The sequence below is a fragment of the Natrix helvetica genome, assembly GCF_964273705.1.
Source record: "Natrix helvetica genome assembly, chromosome: Z".
Classification (NCBI taxonomy): domain Eukaryota; kingdom Metazoa; phylum Chordata; class Lepidosauria; order Squamata; family Natricidae; genus Natrix; species Natrix helvetica.
Window position 1 is genome coordinate 2174829 of NC_138554.1, and position 18004 is coordinate 2192832.

The following is an 18004-nucleotide window of genomic DNA, read 5'->3' on the forward strand; positions in this document are numbered from 1 at the left end:
TTCAGTGCCCTTGTAATTTCGAACGGTCACTTAAATGGACTGTTGTAATTTGGACTACCTGCATCTATAACCATTCTGGGCTGATTCACAGGGAAATCCAGTTCTCCTCATCAGTTTGTTTACTGACCGAACGTCATCAAATCAGCTGTGATATTTTACCCTCCCCATCCTCTTCCAGGCGAGAACAAGGAGGAAGACAGCAGCGTTATCCACTATGATAATGAGGCCATCGCCCGTCTCCTGGACCGTAACCAGGACGCCACTGACGATGCCGACGTCCAGAACATGAACGAATACCTCAGCTCCTTCAAGGTGGCGCAGTACGTGGTTCGGGAAGAGGATAAGGTCAGTTGTGGGGTCGTGGCTGTTTTGGGTCTTAGCTGGTGCAAAGGGGTTTACCAGCAAGGGTTTACCAGCGTCCCTGGCCTGCTCTCGAGTTGCCATAGGAAAGGGTGAGGGACGGGAAACCAATGAAACGGCACAGCAGCAGACTTGTCTCTCTCAAGGCTGTCTCCCAGGGTTACTCACAGCAGCCGGAGAACCCCCGAAAGTGCCCTGTTGGCGAATGTGATTGATGACACGCCTTGGGAGGAGTGGGGAAACAGGGTCATTACTGGGCCGTAAATGACGTGGGGTCAGAGCTGGCTTCACTTGGGAACTTGCGACATGAATCTCCTGATAAATAACTGGATTTCTTTTGAAGCTTGGCTGGAGGCTCATGATTTAATTAGGGCATTCGCCAGAACCCGGATAGCAAGCCAGCTCTCTCAAAACTAATCAAAATTACCTGACACATTCAGCATGAATATGACAAAGTCATAGAACATCAGAGTTGGAAGGGATCTTGGAGGTCTTCTAGTCCAACCCCCTGCTCAAGCAGGAGACACCGTACCGTTTCAGACAAATGTTTGTCCAAGCTCTTCTTAAAAACCTCGAGTGATGGAGAACCCACAACTTCTGGTGGCACGCAGTTCCGCTGGTTAATTGTTCTAATTGTGAAGGCGTTTCTCTTCAGTGCTAGGTTGTTCCTCTCCTCCATCCGTTGCTTCTTGTCCTGCCTTCTGGACTCTTGGGGTATCGGTTGACCCCCTCTTCTTTGGGGCGGCCTCTCAAATATTGGAACGGGTGTATCTGGACTACCTTTTCCACATTTCTTTGCAACTGTCTTAATACATACCGTATTTTTCAGAGTATAAGACGCACCAAGATTTTGAAGAGGTAAATTAAAAAAAAGCTTTTGCACTCTGAGACCTCCCCCCCAAACCTCTGCACGCCTCATTTTTTGTGAAAATGTTTTGGGGGAAACCAAAAATGAGAAAAAACTGTCCTGTTTCTGGCAAATAGGCCCGTTTTTTGCGTAGCCTTCAGGAAGCTTGTAGAGTATTCCTGGGGGCTGGAGGGGGGGAGCGCAAAAACGAGCAAAAACCGGCCCATTTTCTGCTCGTTTTTGCCCTCCCCAGTCCCCAGGAGCACTTTGCAGGCCTCTCAAACCCTCTGCATGTCCATTTTTGCAAAGGGGTGGGGTTTCAGGAGGCCAAAAATGCTGTATTCAGTGTATAAGACACACCCATATTTTCACCCTCTTTTTTGGGGGGAAAAGATGCGTCTTATACTCTGAAAAATACGGTAAGTAACTTTCTTAATAGACGGTGGGAATGCAGTAGACATAATATATCTTTGACTTCAGCAAAGTGGGTGGGAAAATTGCTGGCTGCGGAGTTCAGAGAGTTGAAGTCCACCCACGTTAAGGTGGCCAAGGTTGAGACATTTTGCTCTGTGTGTAGTTGTGTGTTCCAATCTCTCTCTCTCTTTCTCTCTCTCTCTCTCTCTCCACCGATAGATTGAAGAGATTGAACGGGAGATTATTAAGCAGGAAGAAAACGTCGACCCCGATTACTGGGAGAAACTGCTGAGGCATCATTACGAGCAGCAGCAGGAGGACTTGGCTCGCAATCTGGGCAAAGGGAAGCGGGTGCGAAAGCAAGTTAACTACAACGACGCTGCCCAAGAGGACCAAGGTCAGTGCTTCAGAAACGAAAAACGGTACCCCTCTGGCCAGCCCCTGGACATTACCTCGACTAAAACCCAAATGGGCTTCAGGTTTTGAGTCCGACACGTAGTTTGCTGAAAAACTCCTCCTCCTCCTCCTCTTTTAATGACCCCATAATCCCTTGCGGGGTGGAGTCTGGGCAGTTGAATGGAGCTGGGTGTTTACTGGCCGGATGCCCTTCCCTGTCGCCAATGCGGAGTTATATTCGGCATATCTATTCTCATTGTGCCCAGAGAGAGAAATATCTGCCTCTACCTAGGATCAAACCCACAGCCTCCTGATTGTGAGGCGAGAGCTCCACCTCTAGGCCACCACACCACTCTCCAACTACATTTAGTCATCATCTTCTTTTAACGATCTTATAATCCCTTGCACGGTTGGAATCTGGGCAACTGAATGGAGCTGAGTGATTTACTGGCCCGATGCCCTTCCCTGTTGCCAATGCGGAGTTTTGTTCAGCAGATACATTACGTAAAAAATGCAAGGGGAAACATAGGGACCATGCTCCTTCGTTCCATGCTCCTTCGGCCTTCCATGCTCCTTCGGCCTTCAGTCATGCCGTCCACATGACCATGGAGACGTCTTCGGCTTTGTAACGGAGATGAGCATCGCCCCCTAGAGGTTGGAAGGACTAGCATATATCTGCGAGGGGAACCTTCACCTTTACCTTTTTATTTATTTTTATTTATGAATCCCCCAGTCAGCGTGCTTTAAGATGGGTGGACTTCGACTCCCAGAATCCCCCAGCCAGTGTGATTACAATGGGTGGACTTCATGGCTGGCTGGAGAATTCTGGGAGTTGGAGTCCAACCTGTCCTAAAGTGGACAAGCTTGAGAAAAATAAAAGACTTGGCTTTATTCTTCTGGACTTCAGTTTTGGGAACTAATCCCCCAAATCCCCGCCTTGTATCGCTTGCAAATCGGCATTATGTTTTTCTTTTTTCTTCTTCTCTCTTATTTGTTTTCAGACAATCAGTCTGAATATTCCGTCGGCTCCGAAGAGGAGGATGAAGATTTTGACGAGAGGCCAGAAGGTAATGATGGCTGGTCGGGTCTTCGTGCTGAAGGTTCTGGAAAGGCTCTGAGGCCTTCTTTAAGACTCCCAAGCGTCCGATCTAGAACGCTCCCTTCCTTGTACGGCCTTCGGTCCGAACAGAATGAAATGTGTGGCCCCTTGCTCAACAGTAGTAACTGTGAGAGGGACCATTTAAATAGGAGCCAGCCGTGTGCAGCAGCTGCCAAAAAAGCCAACTCAGTTCTAGGCTGCATCAACAGAGGGAGAGAATCAAGATCACGTTAAAAGTGTTAATACCACTTTACAATCCCTTGGTAAGACTCCAGAATTCCCCAGCCAGCCATGCCTGTTTTATTTTTCCTCCTCCCCCCTAAAGTGGAGAGATTGCAGAGGAAGGGATGAGAAGAGAGTAAGCGAACCACGTAACACGTAAAGTGTTAGTACCACTTTATAAAGCCTTGCTAAGGCCCCCAAATTCCCCATGCTTGGTTTTTTTCCCCTCCAATCCCCTAGAATGGAGAGATTGCAGAAGGAGGGATTAGAAGAGAGTAAGCGAACCACAATGGGGATGCGTATCACGTGAAGTAATAATACTTTTTTATAAGGCCTTGGTAAGGCCACACTTGGAATACTGCATTCAGTTTTGGTCGCCATGATGTAGAAAAGATGTGGAGACTCTAGAAAGAGTGCAGAGAAGAGCAACAAAGATGATTAGGGGACTGGAGGATAAAACATATAAAGAACGGTTGCAGGAACTGGGTATGTTTAGCTTAAGAGAAAGAAGGACTAGGGGAGACATGATAGCAGTCTTCCAATATCTCAGGGATTGCCACAGAGAAGAGGGAGTCAAGCTATTCTCCAAAGCACTTGTGGGTAGAACAAGAAGCAATGGGTGGAAACTAATCAAGGAGAGAAGCAACTTGGAACTGAGGATAAATTTCCTGACAGTGAGGAGAATTAATCAGTGGAACTCCTTGCCACCAGAGGTTGTGAATGCCTGGTTCCAGTGACTATCCAGTGTTGGATAAACCACCTTTGGGAAATTTGGCTATGTGTGAAGGGTGAATCATGGACGCTGGACGGATTCTTTTTTGTTTGCTTGAGACTTGGCCACCTCCTTTGTGGAGAGAAGGGGAGGCCTTTTGGGGGCTCCTGAGCATCCCTCCCTCCAATTGCTTGTCTTCTTCCTCCCTCTGCCAATCAAGGCCGCCGGCAGTCCAGGAGGCAGCTTCGGAATGAGAAGGACAAGCCTCTTCCCCCCCTTCTGGCACGGGTTGGGGGCAACATTGAGGTGAGATTCAAGCTCGGTGGCAATGCAGTGGGAATGGAGGGGGAGGAGAGAAGCGAGACAGAGAGGAGAGAAAGAGAGAAGGGAGAGGAGGAGAGACAGATGAGAGAGAAGAGAAGGGAGAGAGTGAGGGGCAGAAGAGAGGGAGAAGGGTGAGGAGAGAGGGGAGAAGAGACAGAGAAGAGAAGAGGAGGAGAAGAGAGGAGAGAGACGGGAGGAGAGAGAGAAGGGAGAGGGGAGAAGAGACAGAGAAGAGGAAGAGGAGGAGAAGAGAGGAGAGAGACGGGAGGAGAGAGAGAAGGGAGAGGGGAGAAGAGACAGAGAAGAGGAGGAGGAGGAGGAGGAGGAGAAGAGAGGAGAGAGACGGGAGGGGAGAGAGAAGGGGGAGGAGAGGGGAGAAGAGACAGAAGAGAAGAGAGAAGGGAGGGAGTTGGGGGAGAGAAGAGAAAGAAGAGACAGAGAGAAAAGGAGGGAGAGGAGGAGAGAGAGAGAGAAGAGGAGAGGAGAGAGAAAGAGAAGGAGGAGAGAGGGGAGAAGAGACAGAAAAGAGAAAAGGAGAGGAGAGAGAAGGGAGGGAGAGGAGAGGGGGAGAAGAGAGACAAAAGGGGAGAAGAGAGAAAGAGAGAGAAAAGGGGAGGAGAGAGGAGAGAGAAGAGACAGCAGAGAAAAGAGGAGAGGAGAGAGAGAAGGGAGGGAGAGGAGAGGGGGAGAAGAGAGAGAAGAGAAACAGAGACTATCAGAACTTGGATTGTAAGAGACCCCAGGTAGCTCCGTTGGAGCGTCGGATCTGTTGCCAAAACGACCGGTCGTAATCCGAAGATGCCCCGCGCTGGGTGGAGACCTTGGCAGGGCTGACCTCTGGGCCTCTTCCTGCAGGTGCTGGGATTCAACACCCGTCAGCGCAAGGCCTTCCTGAACGCCGTCATGCGCTGGGGCATGCCTCCCCAGGACGCCTTCACTTCCCAGTGGCTGGTTCGGGACCTGCGAGGCAAGACGGAGAAGGAATTTAAGTAGGTGCCCTCTCCTCTGCGGGGTTAGGAACTGACAAGTCGGGCGGGGGAGACGGACGGACGGACGGACAAGCCGCAGAATTTGCCATTTTTGTAAAAAAAAAAAGGGGGGGGGATTAATTAAAGCAGCTATTTTCAGGCTCTGGGATCCGAAAGGTGACCTTTGTTGAGGATTTGGGGGCCGGTTGTTGCGAGGGTCTCCCTGCTTGTACGGAATCCAATGTGCTCGGCTCAAATCTTTCCAGGAAGCAGCAGTCTATCTGACTCTCCCGTTTTGGAAGGCCTGTTGAGGAAGGGTTTCTGGGATTCCCTACAAATCAACCTCCTTGCCCCTTTTGAAGCCAATTGTTCTTTTCCTGCCTTTTGGAACGATGCCGAACATTTCGGCCTCGTCTTCATCACGAAAGCCTTCCCGGGGGCTCAGAAGCAGGCGCTGATGGCGTTACCTAGTTGGGTCATGAAACGTCTGCAAGATTGCCACACACTGAGTGAGCACCAAGGAGCCCACTGTCGTCATTGTCATCCTCCTCCTCTCCACAAACCCTTCTGGCACTGATAATGTTACCTAGCAGGGTCTTGAAACGTCTGGGTTTTGATCGCATCCAGAACAGGGTCTCTTAGGAAAGGCAGAGAGCCGCCTTCTCTGGACAGACCAGCCACCCATTCACTCTCAGGGGGGGAGCCTCTGATCTTGCCTGGGGTCAGAGGCAGGAAGCCTTCCTTTGTCGTTGCCTCTGTGTGTGCATGTGTGTCCATCCTTGGCCTTTGAAGGTTGTGGCAGCCGCTGCTCATCTGCCAGCGGCCAGCAGAGCTGGCAGCCAATTTGGGCAATGAGGAGGTTGGGGAGGAAGATGGGCCAGTCCTGGAGTCTGGGGAAGGCTCTGATGAGGGCTCTGTGTCGGAGGCAGAGAGGGGGCCAGGGCTGTCTGACAGTTATCAGCTGCCTTCAGAGTCAGACATCAGTGAGGTAGAAGAACAGCTGGAGCCTGTTCCCAGTGTGCGCATGCGCAGAGCTGCCAGACGAAGGGAACCGCTAAAGAACAGGGGTCGACTTGGGAGGAAGGCCACAGGTGGACAGTGAATGGCCCCCCCCCCAGAGGGAATAAAAGAGGGAGCGCCAGGGGAGTGGAGTTTGCAGGAGGCCAATGAAGTTCCCTTCATTGTTTGTGACTCTCCGAGACTCCTTGCAAAGGTTTTGCAGATATCACCCTGGCAGCTCTCCAAGCCAGAGAAGGTCTGTGACCGTAAATCCTCCCTTGAAAGACTTTGCTGGATGGGAAGGAGCAGAATTCAGAGTCAGTTAATAAAAAAGGTTGTTTTTTTGGTCGGGAGAAGGAGTTTGCTTGAGGCTCTCGGGAAGCCTCGGTCCGTACAATCTGGAGGTCCCAAAAAACCACCATCGGTGGAGCCCGCTGGAGCCTTGGGAAGCTTCATGAGCTGTGCATGACAGGCCGTGTCACACGCCTTTTACCTTGTCTCTCGCTAATGTTGTCGCTCCGCCGGGGCTTTCCTGTTTTTGTATCTCCCGTGATACGCCGGGAAGGTGACAGTTTTGCCTCTGGCTCTTCCATCTTCCTTTTGAAGAGGGCTTTTGTAGCCCGCTTGTCTTCGGGGAGAGGGGGGGGGGGGAAAGGCGCATCGCCCAAAGATTAATGCCAGCGGTTTGTATCACAAGTAACAAAGGACAGATGGGGGAAACTCGGTCTCCCTGCCAAAGTCTGTTTGCTTGTTCGGTGAGCTCTCTCTCTCTCTGGGGAAGTGGCTTAGCCCCTGAAGCTGCCTCGGCTACTCCAGTAGTAAGTGGTACTCCAGGCAATACACGATAGACCATTGGTGGCACTCGAGAAGCACTTGCAGCTTTCCCAAGAGCCTGAAGCAAACTCCCCCTATCTGGGGGATCCTGACTGCTTTCTTGGGGGGTTTTCTTACAGACGTTTCATGACCCAACTAACTAACATCATCAGTCATCCTCCTCCTCCTCTTTTAATGACCCCAGAATCCCTTGCGGAGGTGGAGTCAGGCCAACTGAATGGAACTAGCAGAGAGTTTTTTAATGGCCGGATGCCCTTCCCTGTTTGCCGATGCAGAGTTTTGTTCGGCAGATGTATTCTCAGCGTGCCCAGAGAGAGAAATACCTGCCTCGACCTAGGATCGAACTAACTAACATCATCAGTGCTAGAAGATATTTGGCTTTGCAGAGAGGAGGAGGAAGAGGACGACTGTGGGGTCCTTGGATGCTCTCTGACCTTGGTTGCTTTCTTGCAGGCATTTCATGACCCAACTAGGTGATGTCATCAGGACTAGAAGGGAGAGAGGGGTTTGTGGAGAGGAGGAGGAGAACTGTGAGGTCCTTGGTGCTGTCTGAGCTTGGTGGGTTTCTTGCAGACGTTTCATGGACTAACTAGGGAATGTCATCAGTGGTAGAAGTGGGGACTGAAGAGAGGAAGAGGAGGAGGAGGACGGTGAGGTCCTTGGTGCTCTCTGAGCTTGGTGGGTTTCTTGCAGACGTTTCATGATCCATCTAGCTAACAGTGTTAGAAGGGAGGAGGAAGAAGAAGAGGAGGAAGACTGTGGGGTCCTTGTTGCTTTCTTTGTGGGGGAGGGGGTTGTCTTGCAAACGTTTTATGACCCAACTAAGTAACCTCATCAGTGCTAGAAGATAACGGGGTTTGCAGAAAGGAGGAGGAGGAGAACTACGGGGTCCTTGGTTGCTTTCTTGCAGGTGTCTCATGACTCTACTGAGTGACATTATCAGGGGCCCGAAGGAGTGGGCTTTGCTCCCTGTTTACATACAAGGGTCTTGCCCTGTCAGTAGCCGCGGGAGGGCTCTTGGGAATGCCACTGCACATCCTCTTCTGCGCTGAAGCCCCTTGCCCAAATCCTCGTGACCCTCCCTCTTTGCTTGCCTTGGCTTCGCCAGTGTCTCTCCGGAGATTTCCAGACCGGATGAAGCAAAGTTAAAAGAACCTGGCTTTCTTTATTCTTGTGTGCCAGGCTGTGTTTTGGTCTGTCGGGGATGTGGGCGTACGCGGAATAATTCTGTTCTTTCTTGACTTGACTTCTTCCCGCTTTATTATTTTGTTTACAAATCATTCAAGCCGGTGAACATAATCCAACATATCTTTTTCCTCCTTTGCCCACAACAACAACAACCCTGTGGGGTAGGTTGGGCTGAGGAAGAGGATGTCAGCGTTCCAAATATCATCCAGAATTAAATCAAGAGTTCAAGGCATAATAGCTTTCCTCAAGGTTCCAATTTAATCAGAGAGAAGTGTTGGTACCAACTGTGGAAACCTGAATCTGGAAGCTTCCTGGGGTTCCCACCCAGTTGAAAGTTCAAAGGTCCCCACACCCACAAGCCCATCCCATGGTCCAATCTTCCTCTGCCACATCTGGCATTTCCACCCATCTAGTTCCGGTCAGATGCAGAGGTGCGGAGACAAAGGATGCGCTTGGGCTTCTAGAAAGGAATGTTTTATTACGACGACAACGCATTCTGCTCCTTACTATCCCCCCCCCCTCCCTATTCCCCACTCATGAAACAGCCTAGAAAAAATAATAGAAAGTGTGGCAGGCCAAAGATCCTAAAAGGAAGATGACTGTAGGCCGGACAGAGGAACTGACCCAAAGCCACTCACTCACTTTTCATGCCTAAGGCAGGACTAGAACTCCTATCTCCTGGTGATTGGCCCAGAGTCACCTAGCTGGCTTTCATGGCTAAGGTGGGACTAGAACTCCCGGTCTCCTGGTCTGCATTTGTGTCAGAAGCATTGGCCCAAAGTTACCCAGTTAGCTTTCATGCCCAAGGCGGGACTAGAACTCCCAGTCTCTGGCTTTCTAACCTGGCGCCTTCACCACCAGACCAAACCCAACCCTTTTTTTTTAAATTAAAGTTTTAATAAGTTTTACAATTGTTTTCTCCCTCCCCTCCCTCTCCCCCCCCAACCCTACCCCGTCTCCATCCCTCCCTCCCCCCGACCTCCCAGAGCAAAGTTCAGGGTATGATCATTTGACAAACATATGCTAACATAAGCTAACTAATTTTAACATTCAGCCATTCTTTGTGCTTTTAACTCCCCCTTTCTCCAGCTAACTTTGAATAATTTGTAATATTGCTTATGCCTTCCTTCATAAGCTAATTGAAGCTTTTTAGTCTGGTATTTCTTTTGAATATAATCAATCCATTTTTTTCCAGTCCAGCTTGTATTTCTCATCTGAGTGGTCCTTCAAATACGCTGATATTTTGGCCATCTCGGCTAGGTTTACTACTTTTAATGTCCATTCTTGTATAGTAAACCCAACGCGTTTGTTTGCCAAGTGATGATGGCTCTTACTCATCTGACATCCGCTCCTAACCGGTATCTGTCTGTGTTTTCCTGGAGGCTGAGGCGAAGGGACGCCCTCCTCTCCCTCAAGCAGACACAGAGCAAGGGAAGGCTGTGGCCAGGCGCATTGGCAGGTCTAAGGCGTGACTTCTGCCAAGCTGGGCCACAGCGACAGAGCCCCGATACTATCTTGAAGGTTGAAGACCTACTACGAGACTCTGATGGCAAACGGGTGGAACGGAAAGGTCCAGAAGCATAGAGGGGTGTTTGTGTGTGGAGTATTGGTTTTAGGATCCATACCTAGACATTTCCACTCCCTGCTCCTAGGATGGTGTGCCTTAGATGTCGTGACTGCAGAAGGCTTTATTCATTTTGAAGAATGTGTCAGGGTTCCAAATAGCATCCAGAATTAAATCAGATTCCAAGGCAAAGGATTCCTCAAAGTTCCAATTTATGAAGAGAGCCATGTTGGCACATCTGGGAAAACCCGAATCTGAAAGCTTCCCGGTTTTCCCCACCCAGTTGAAAGTTTAAGATCTTGCCCCCACACCCACAAGTCCATCCCATGGTCCAATCTCCCATTGCCACGAAGACAGAATCCACCCATCAATTTCCGGTCAGGTGCAGAGGTGCAAAGACAAAGGATGACCTTGGCTTTCTAGAAAGAATGGTGTTATGGCTACCTATCATCTAAACTCCATACAATCCATTTTCCCACAATAGAAAATGCACCGTAGAAACATAGAAAGTGTGGCAGGCCAAAGAGCCGAAAGAAAACCGCAGGCCTGAACCAAATGCTGTTCGAGCTTCCTCGATCCTTGTCTTTACTTCACTGGCCATGTCCCAGCTTTCATGGAAATTAAAACCGAGGTTGCATGATCCTTTCAACCTTTTCCAGTGGTATTACACTAGAAAATTTCCCTAACACTCTTTTCCCCCCAAGCCAGGGCAGCTGATGGCATTCAGGCTCTGTCATGGCCCTGAATTCCACCGAGAGCTTAAATCCATCCATACGGAGCAATCTTCAACTTCGTGAGAGGTTGTTGCTCCGGCTTTCTCCAAACAGGCACCGATGGAAGATTTGGACGTTTCTGTCTCCGCAGGGCTTACGTTTCTCTGTTCATGAGGCATCTCTGCGAACCCGGGGCGGACGGTTCGGAGACCTTTGCCGACGGGGTGCCGAGGGAGGGTCTCTCCAGGCAGCAGGTCCTGACACGGATAGGAGTCATGTCTCTGGTTAAAAAAAAGGTACGGGCAGCAAGGATGGATGGACCAAGAGGAAACGCCCATCATTCAGGGCCCTTCTAATTACTCCGCATTGGTGTGAGCAGGGCTTCCTTCCCCAAGGGAAAAACGAAGGACATGTTGGTTTAAATCAGGGGTGTCAAACACAAGGCCCGCGGGCCGAATCCTGCCTGCAGGGCTGTCCTGGAAAATGTAAGGAGCCGGCCAGCGTGGCTTCAACCCGGTTTACCCAATCCGAAGAGGAAACATGCCAGCAGTTTGGGGAGTGGTGTCAAGCTGGCCACAGCCACCCAGTCGGCCACGCCCAGGGATGGGATTCAGCTGGTTCGGACCGGTTTGGGCGAACCGGATGCTATTTTTACATCTGGTTCGCCAAAGTGGTAGTTGAAAGGACTGGCTGGCCCGGCCCACCCTCCCCTCCTCTCCCAGGAGTCTCCACACGGCCTGTTCATCATGCAAGGTAAGGGCAGGGCCCTCGTGGAGGCTCTGGGAGGGCATAAAATGGGCCTCCCGGAAGTCTCCGGAGGGCCTCCGAAGCTGGGGGAAGGCCATTTTCGCCCTCCCAAAGGCTCGAAAAAATTCTCCGGAGCCTGAGGAGGGTGAAAACATGTAGTTCAGGAGGCAGAGTAGGTTAGGGTTAAAGAGGTTGGGTTGAAAGAGAGGGACTGCCCCCAAAGTCACCCATCTGGCTTTCATGGTTAAAGTGGAACTAAAACTCCCCGCCTCCTGGTGATTGGCCCAAAGTCACCCAGTTGGCTTTCATGCCCAAGGTGGGACTAGAACTTCCAGACTCCTGGGGATTGGCCCAAATTCACCCATCTGGCTTTCATGGTTAAAATGGAACTAGAACTCACCATCTCCTGGTGATTGGCCCAGAGTCACCTAGCTGGCTTTCACGGCTAAGGTGGGACTAGAACTCTCGATCTCCTGGTCTGTATTTGTGTCAGAAGCATTGGCCCAAAGTTACCCAGTTAGCTTTCGTGCCCAAGGCGGGACTAGAACTCCCAGTCTCTGGCTTTCTAACCTGGCGCCTTCACCACGAGACCAAACCCAACGCTTTTGTTTGCCAAGTGATGATGGCTCTTACTCATCTGACCTGTATCTGTCTGTGTTTTCCTGGAGGCTGAGGCGAAGGGACGCCCTCCTCTCCCTCAAGCAGACACAGAGCAAGGGAAGGCTGTGGCCAGGCGCATTGGCGAGCCTAAGGCGTGACTTCTGCCAAGCTGGCCCACAGCGACAGAGCCCCGATGCTATCTTGAAGGTTGAAGACGTACGAAGAGAATCTGATGGCAAACGGGTGGAACGGAAAGGTCCAGAAGCATAGAGTGTGTGTGTGTGTGGAGTATTGGTTTTAGGATCCGTACCTAGACATTTCCACTCCCTGCTCCTAGGACGGTGTGCCTTAGCAACCTTTAGATGTGTGGACTTCAACTCCCAAAGTCACTTAGCCAGCTTTCATGTTTAAAGCGGGACTAGAACTTCCCGTCTCCTGGTGACTGGCTTAAAGTCGCCCAACTGGCTTTCATACCTAAGGCAGAACTAGAACTCACCATCTCCTGGGTTCTAACCCGGCACTTTTAACCTTGACCCCAGAGTATCTCTCTAAACAACGTGCTTCTTAGTTTGGACGTTCTCTTAAATTTCCCACCCAGAATTTATTTGCTAAGGTAGACTTCTTCTACCGTGGAATGGTTTTATTTTGTGACCATTGTCATTGCAGAGTAAAAATTGCTCATGGAGGTGTGTGTGTGTGTGTCTGTGTGTGTGTGTTTGCATGACAGGTACAAGAGTTTGAACATATTAACGGCCGCTGGAGCATGCCTGAATTGATGCCCGACCCCAGCGCGGACTCCAAAAAGTCTTCCCGGGCCTCGTCCCCCACCATCAAAACCTCCACCACCACCCCAGAACCCAGCTGCACCAACACGCCCTGCACCTCCAAACCAGGTAGGCATCTGTCACGAGGAGGGAGCCGAACCTCAAATCCCTTCCCCTGAAGTTGTCAGAATCCACCATTTTTGCCCCATTTTACAGCATTTCTCGCCGCGGTTGCTAAGCGAATGACTGCGGTTGTTAAACAAGTCACACCGTTGTAAAGGGACTTCCGCCTTGATTTGGCTTATCCGAAGGTCGGAAAAAGGACATTGCGTGACCCACCCCCACCCCCACGACATTCCAAACCGTCATAAATACAAACCCAAGAACCTGAATGGCCCATGGGGGAATGCTACAAAAGTAACGGTGAAAAATCCCTTTTTCTTCAGTGCCGTTGTAACTTTGAACGGTCACTAAACGAAGTGTTGTAAAGTCGAGGAACGCCTGCACCTTCGTGAAATAACACAGAGACCATTAAATTGATTTTGAAGTGACAGGCGGGCGGTTGAGCTCGGAGCAAAGGCGGGCAGCTAGATCTCTGGGGAAGGAAAGGCGGGTCCCAGAATCCTGAAAGGGACCTCGGAGGTCTTCTAGCCCAACCCCCAAGGCAGGAGTGCGGACAATTGGTTGTCGGGATGATAAAATCAAAGGCGGGTTGTCATGTCCTCTTGTTCCTTCAGCAACTCCGGCCCCCAGTGACAAAGGAGACGGGGCCCCTTTGGCCGAAAAGGAGGATGTGGAGACCAAGGATGAGAAGTTGGAGAAGGAAGCCAAAGGCAGCGAGAAAATGGAGACGGAGGTTCGTAATTTCAGGGAAATTATTTGCATTTTTTATATTGCACTAAATCCGGGGTCCTCAAACCTACAGCCCCCGGGATGGATACGTGCAATGAACGCTTGTGTTGCTGCAGAGAGTCTCCCCCTTCGGGGTCTTTTTGTGAGGGTTGGAGGGGGGCAGAAATCCCGACTTGGGGTCTGCTTTGGCTTCTTGGTGGGGGGCTTTGGGCGAAGGCTGGAAGGAAGCGTTGCTGGTGGCGAAGAGCCAGAGGGCCTCGTTCCAGTGGGACTTCATCACGGCCTGGAACTGGCTGACCATCTCAGCCCACTGAGCCTCCAGGCGCCGGTCCCTGGCCTTGCACTCCTGCAGGTCTTCCTTCTGCTTGGAAAGCCCATGCTCCTAGTCCTCAGTGAGGTCCTTCTGCTGAGTCTCCTTCTCGGTCAGATCCAATTTGAACTGAGCTGTTTCGCCAACTCTTTCTCCTGGGGGCTGCTTAGCTCCAGCAACGGCTTCCTGTTGGGGTTCTAAGGAGCCCGGGTGGGCAGGGGAGGAGTGGCTGGGAGGGGAGGGGCGAATAGAGGCCGGCGAGGCCCCCTCGACGTGAGTGACATCCAATTAGCCACGCCCACCAGTCACACGCCCACCTAGCCGGTCATTAGGCCGATCATATTAGTGGTCTGGAAGATTTAAAATTATGAATTTAGGGGTCCCCGAGGTCCGAAAGGGAAAGAATGATTTCACCTGTAGGATACTTATGACGTCTCTCGAGTAGCATTTGAGTGGTTTGATTTTTCATTTTTTTATTGATCTGTATTTCCTTTTTCTTTATTAAACGTGTATTGTACCTATTCTATTTATAGTATAACTGTTCTCCAAAGCACCTGAAGGCAGGACAAGAAGCAATGGATGGAAACTAACCAAGGAGAGAAGCAACCTGGAATTAAGGAGAAACTTCCTAACCGTGAGGACAATTCACCAGGGGAACTCCTTGCCACCAGAGGTTGTGGGAGCTCCATCACGCTTTGAAGAAGAGACTGGGTAGCCACTTGTCTGAAATGGGATATGGTCTCCTGCTGAACAGGGGGTTGGACTAGACCAGAATCACAGAGTTGGACGGGACCTTGGAGGTCTTCTAGTTCAACCCCCTACCCAAGCAAGAGACCCTAACCCATCGCAGATAAGTGGCTGTCCAATCTCTTCTTAAAAGCCTCCAGTGAGGGAGCATCCACAACTTCTGGTGGCAAGCTGTTCCACTGATTAATTGTTCTTACTATCAGGAAATTTCTCCTTAATTCCAGGTTGCTTCTCTCCTTGATTAGTTTCCATATGTTGCTTTTTCTCCTGCCTTCTGGTGCTTTGCAGAATATTTTGACCCTCCCTCTTCTTTTGTGGCGGCCCCTTAAATATTGGAACGCTGCTATCATGTCCCCCCTAGTCCTTCATTTCACTAGACTAGACAAACCCAATTCCTGCGACCGTTCTTCATATATTTCTAGAAGCAAACTGAATTCGATGCAGTGTTAAGGCCGGAACGATGGGCTACCGTCTCCGAGGGTGGTGGGGGAAAAAATGCCCCGGGGTCTTCCGCCTCTATGACCTGGCTACTTCTTGGGGGGGGGGTGTTCTCCCTGATGGGAGCTGCCTCTGATCCCCTGCCCTCTCGATGGTCTTATGTGGAGTTCTCTGCCTTGCATTTCCCAGCCTTCCGCGCCCGAACCGCCCCTTCCGGCCACCTTCGCAGGGGATAAAATGGAGCTGGAGCCTTCGAAGAAGCCGGAGGACGAGGGCCCGGTGGGGGCCAAGGAAAAGGAGTCGGAGGCCGAGCCGGCGGTCAAGGACGAAAAGGAGAAATTGGGTAAGGAAGGTTGATCAGGAAGGTCACTTTCAAAAGAAGGCGAGAAGGCTCACATTGGAGCATTAAAATTGCATTTTAAAAGTCTGTGGAGATTCTCCGTCATCCAGGTCTTGGTTGTTCCAAAGGTGCTTTTATTATTTTAAAAAAAAATTTTTGAGTTGGGAAAAAAAAACTTTATTGAGAATTTAAAACATTAAATACAAATACCTTTAAAAATAGTTTTGTGTAAGTTACAATCCTTTTTGACAGTACTAACATAACCATTTACTGTTCAAATACATTTGTGTACATTCCTAATTATTCCTCTATCTATAAATCTACGTTTCTAAGCTATACATTTCATGTTCCTATTATTTATCCATTGATACCAGTTTTCCCAAACTGCTTAATATTCTGAGTCTTCCTTAACTCCAAGGTGAGTTTATCCATCTCTGCACAATCAAAAATCTTTTTGGATTATCAAACAGTCCGTCGGCATGGTATCACTTTTCCAACATTGTGTGAGCGCTATTCTCGCTGCTGTAATGATGTGCAAAATTAAATAGTTTATCTCTCGTATACTTTCGTATGCAATTTTCTTCATTTTATATCGGTGTTCATCTTTACAACACATCAGTATTCCTCCTATATACATGCAAGTTTTTTCTTTCTTTATACCTATTCATTTATATATACTAAATATAAACATATACTAATATGTACACAATGTGTAATTATTACAGTTATATAAATGTGTCTATTACATTTTATCGCATCATACTATAATGTTACATATTCTGTAACTATCCTTATATTTATACTTATTTCTATTATCTAGTTCGTTCATCATCTTTCTTTGTTGATTTCCTAATCTGTGCTTCTATTCTCTAACCAGTGGTACCATATATTCCAAATCAAATAGTATTCCGTTTCCCTTCTATCTTTTATTTCCATTGTCAACCTATCTACCTCTGCACACTCTAGCACACCAAAGGTGCTTTCTTTTCAGGAGACAACTGGACTTTCTGGTTTTTGCTTTTGAAGACGTTTCCTTCTCATCCGAGAGTCTTCTTCGGTTCTGAAGAATTGATCTCTTTTGCTCTAAAGAACTGACGAAGCTTCTTGAGTGAGAAGCGAAACATCTTCAAAAGAAAAAAACAAATCTAGTTGCCTCCTGAAAAAAGCACCTTTGGGACAACTGTGACCTGGATGATGGACAATCTCTACAGATTTTTAGCTATACAATTTGGGATGAAGACCCTTGGAATGGTGTGGGAGAAGGAATGGATTTCCAGAGGGAAAATTGCAGGCTACAGGAACCATTTGCACCACTCAGGGGACCCTGAGGACACAGACAAACCTCCAAGGGGCCTCAAGGACCCTCTTAAAAGGATGCAAATGATCCGCTGTCTACAAGGAATATAAATCCTTCCATTCCCCCACCATCCAGTCAGAGCTGAAGAAGCTTCTTGGATGAGAAGTGCAACATCTTCAAAAGAAAAAAAGATTTCAGTCCAGTTGCCTCTTGAAAAAAGCACCTTTGGGGAGGCTTCCGGTTTGTTCCCGGTGCCGATGGCAGGCTTTTTTTTTAGCCTGTCAGATCAAGAGACAGTTAGAGGTGTTTTTTTACGATCTTTAACACCTCGGACACTCGTAAATTCTTGGAATTTATGAGGGAGAGATTCAGCTGCTGGGTTGAGCCCTTGTGTACCCTCCGGAGTCCGGAGTCTGACGAGGTTTGCCCCCCTTCGCAGTTGTTGTATTCTCCTGCCTTTTTGATAACCTCTGCTAAAAAAGCAGAACCAGTCGCCGGGAACAGCCTTAACATCTTAACATCTTAACATCCCAAGAAGGAAGCAAGACTTTTGCAAGTATTTTAAGTTTTAATTGGGGGAAGGAAAAAAAAAAAAAAAGAAATCTCTTTAAAAAGAACACTACTGCTGAGTTCGAGAGGCGTGGGCTTAGAACAAAGGATTCAAAATGGCGTTGATTTATAGCTGAAAACCTACAGAAAACGAAAGCTAATTACCTGCTGATAGCCGGGGCAATAAAGGCGGAACGGCTGAAACAACCCTAACTATTAACAATCTTTAAGCCAGTTTACATAACCTGAACTATTTAAATGTCAAAGTTTTAATTTCGAGCAACTTAGAAAGAAACATTTGCAAGTATTAATTTACAGCTGAATACCTAAGGAAAACGAAAGTTAATTGAATGGTGACAGCTAGAGGCGGCTGTAAGAATTATTAATTATGGCAACGGAAAAAAAAGCTTCACCAGGTGCCACAATAAATTATCAGGATTTCAAGGACTTTATAAGGGAAGAAAATGCTTTTTTACGCAAAGAAATTAAGGAGGTTAAAGAAATGGTTCAGGATACCATTAAAAAACATGATCAACTTGATAAGAAATTACACACTTTAGCTACAGGTCTGTCAGAAGTTGTTCTTAAGGTGGACAGCAAAGTTAATCATCTGGCTTTGGATTTGGAAACTAAAACGAAGGAAACAGATTTGAAATTTGTTGAAATGGAGGGGAATATGCAGAGGATGGATAAGGAGATTATCATGATGCAATTCAGATC

At 48.8% G+C, this 18004-nt stretch overlaps 1 protein-coding gene across 1 annotated transcript in view; it reads left to right on the forward strand.

The window, feature by feature from the left end:
• Positions 1-18004, forward strand: part of LOC309381418 (chromodomain-helicase-DNA-binding protein 3-like) — a 107616-nt gene that overhangs the window by 74085 nt on the left and 15527 nt on the right. The window contains 9 exon segments of the mRNA XM_081932382.1: positions 179-345; positions 1841-2018; positions 3019-3084; positions 4271-4356; positions 5230-5363; positions 10792-10936; positions 12715-12880; positions 13489-13607; positions 15288-15441. Of these exon segments, the coding sequence (XP_081788508.1) occupies positions 179-345; positions 1841-2018; positions 3019-3084; positions 4271-4356; positions 5230-5363; positions 10792-10936; positions 12715-12880; positions 13489-13607; positions 15288-15441 (1215 nt within the window).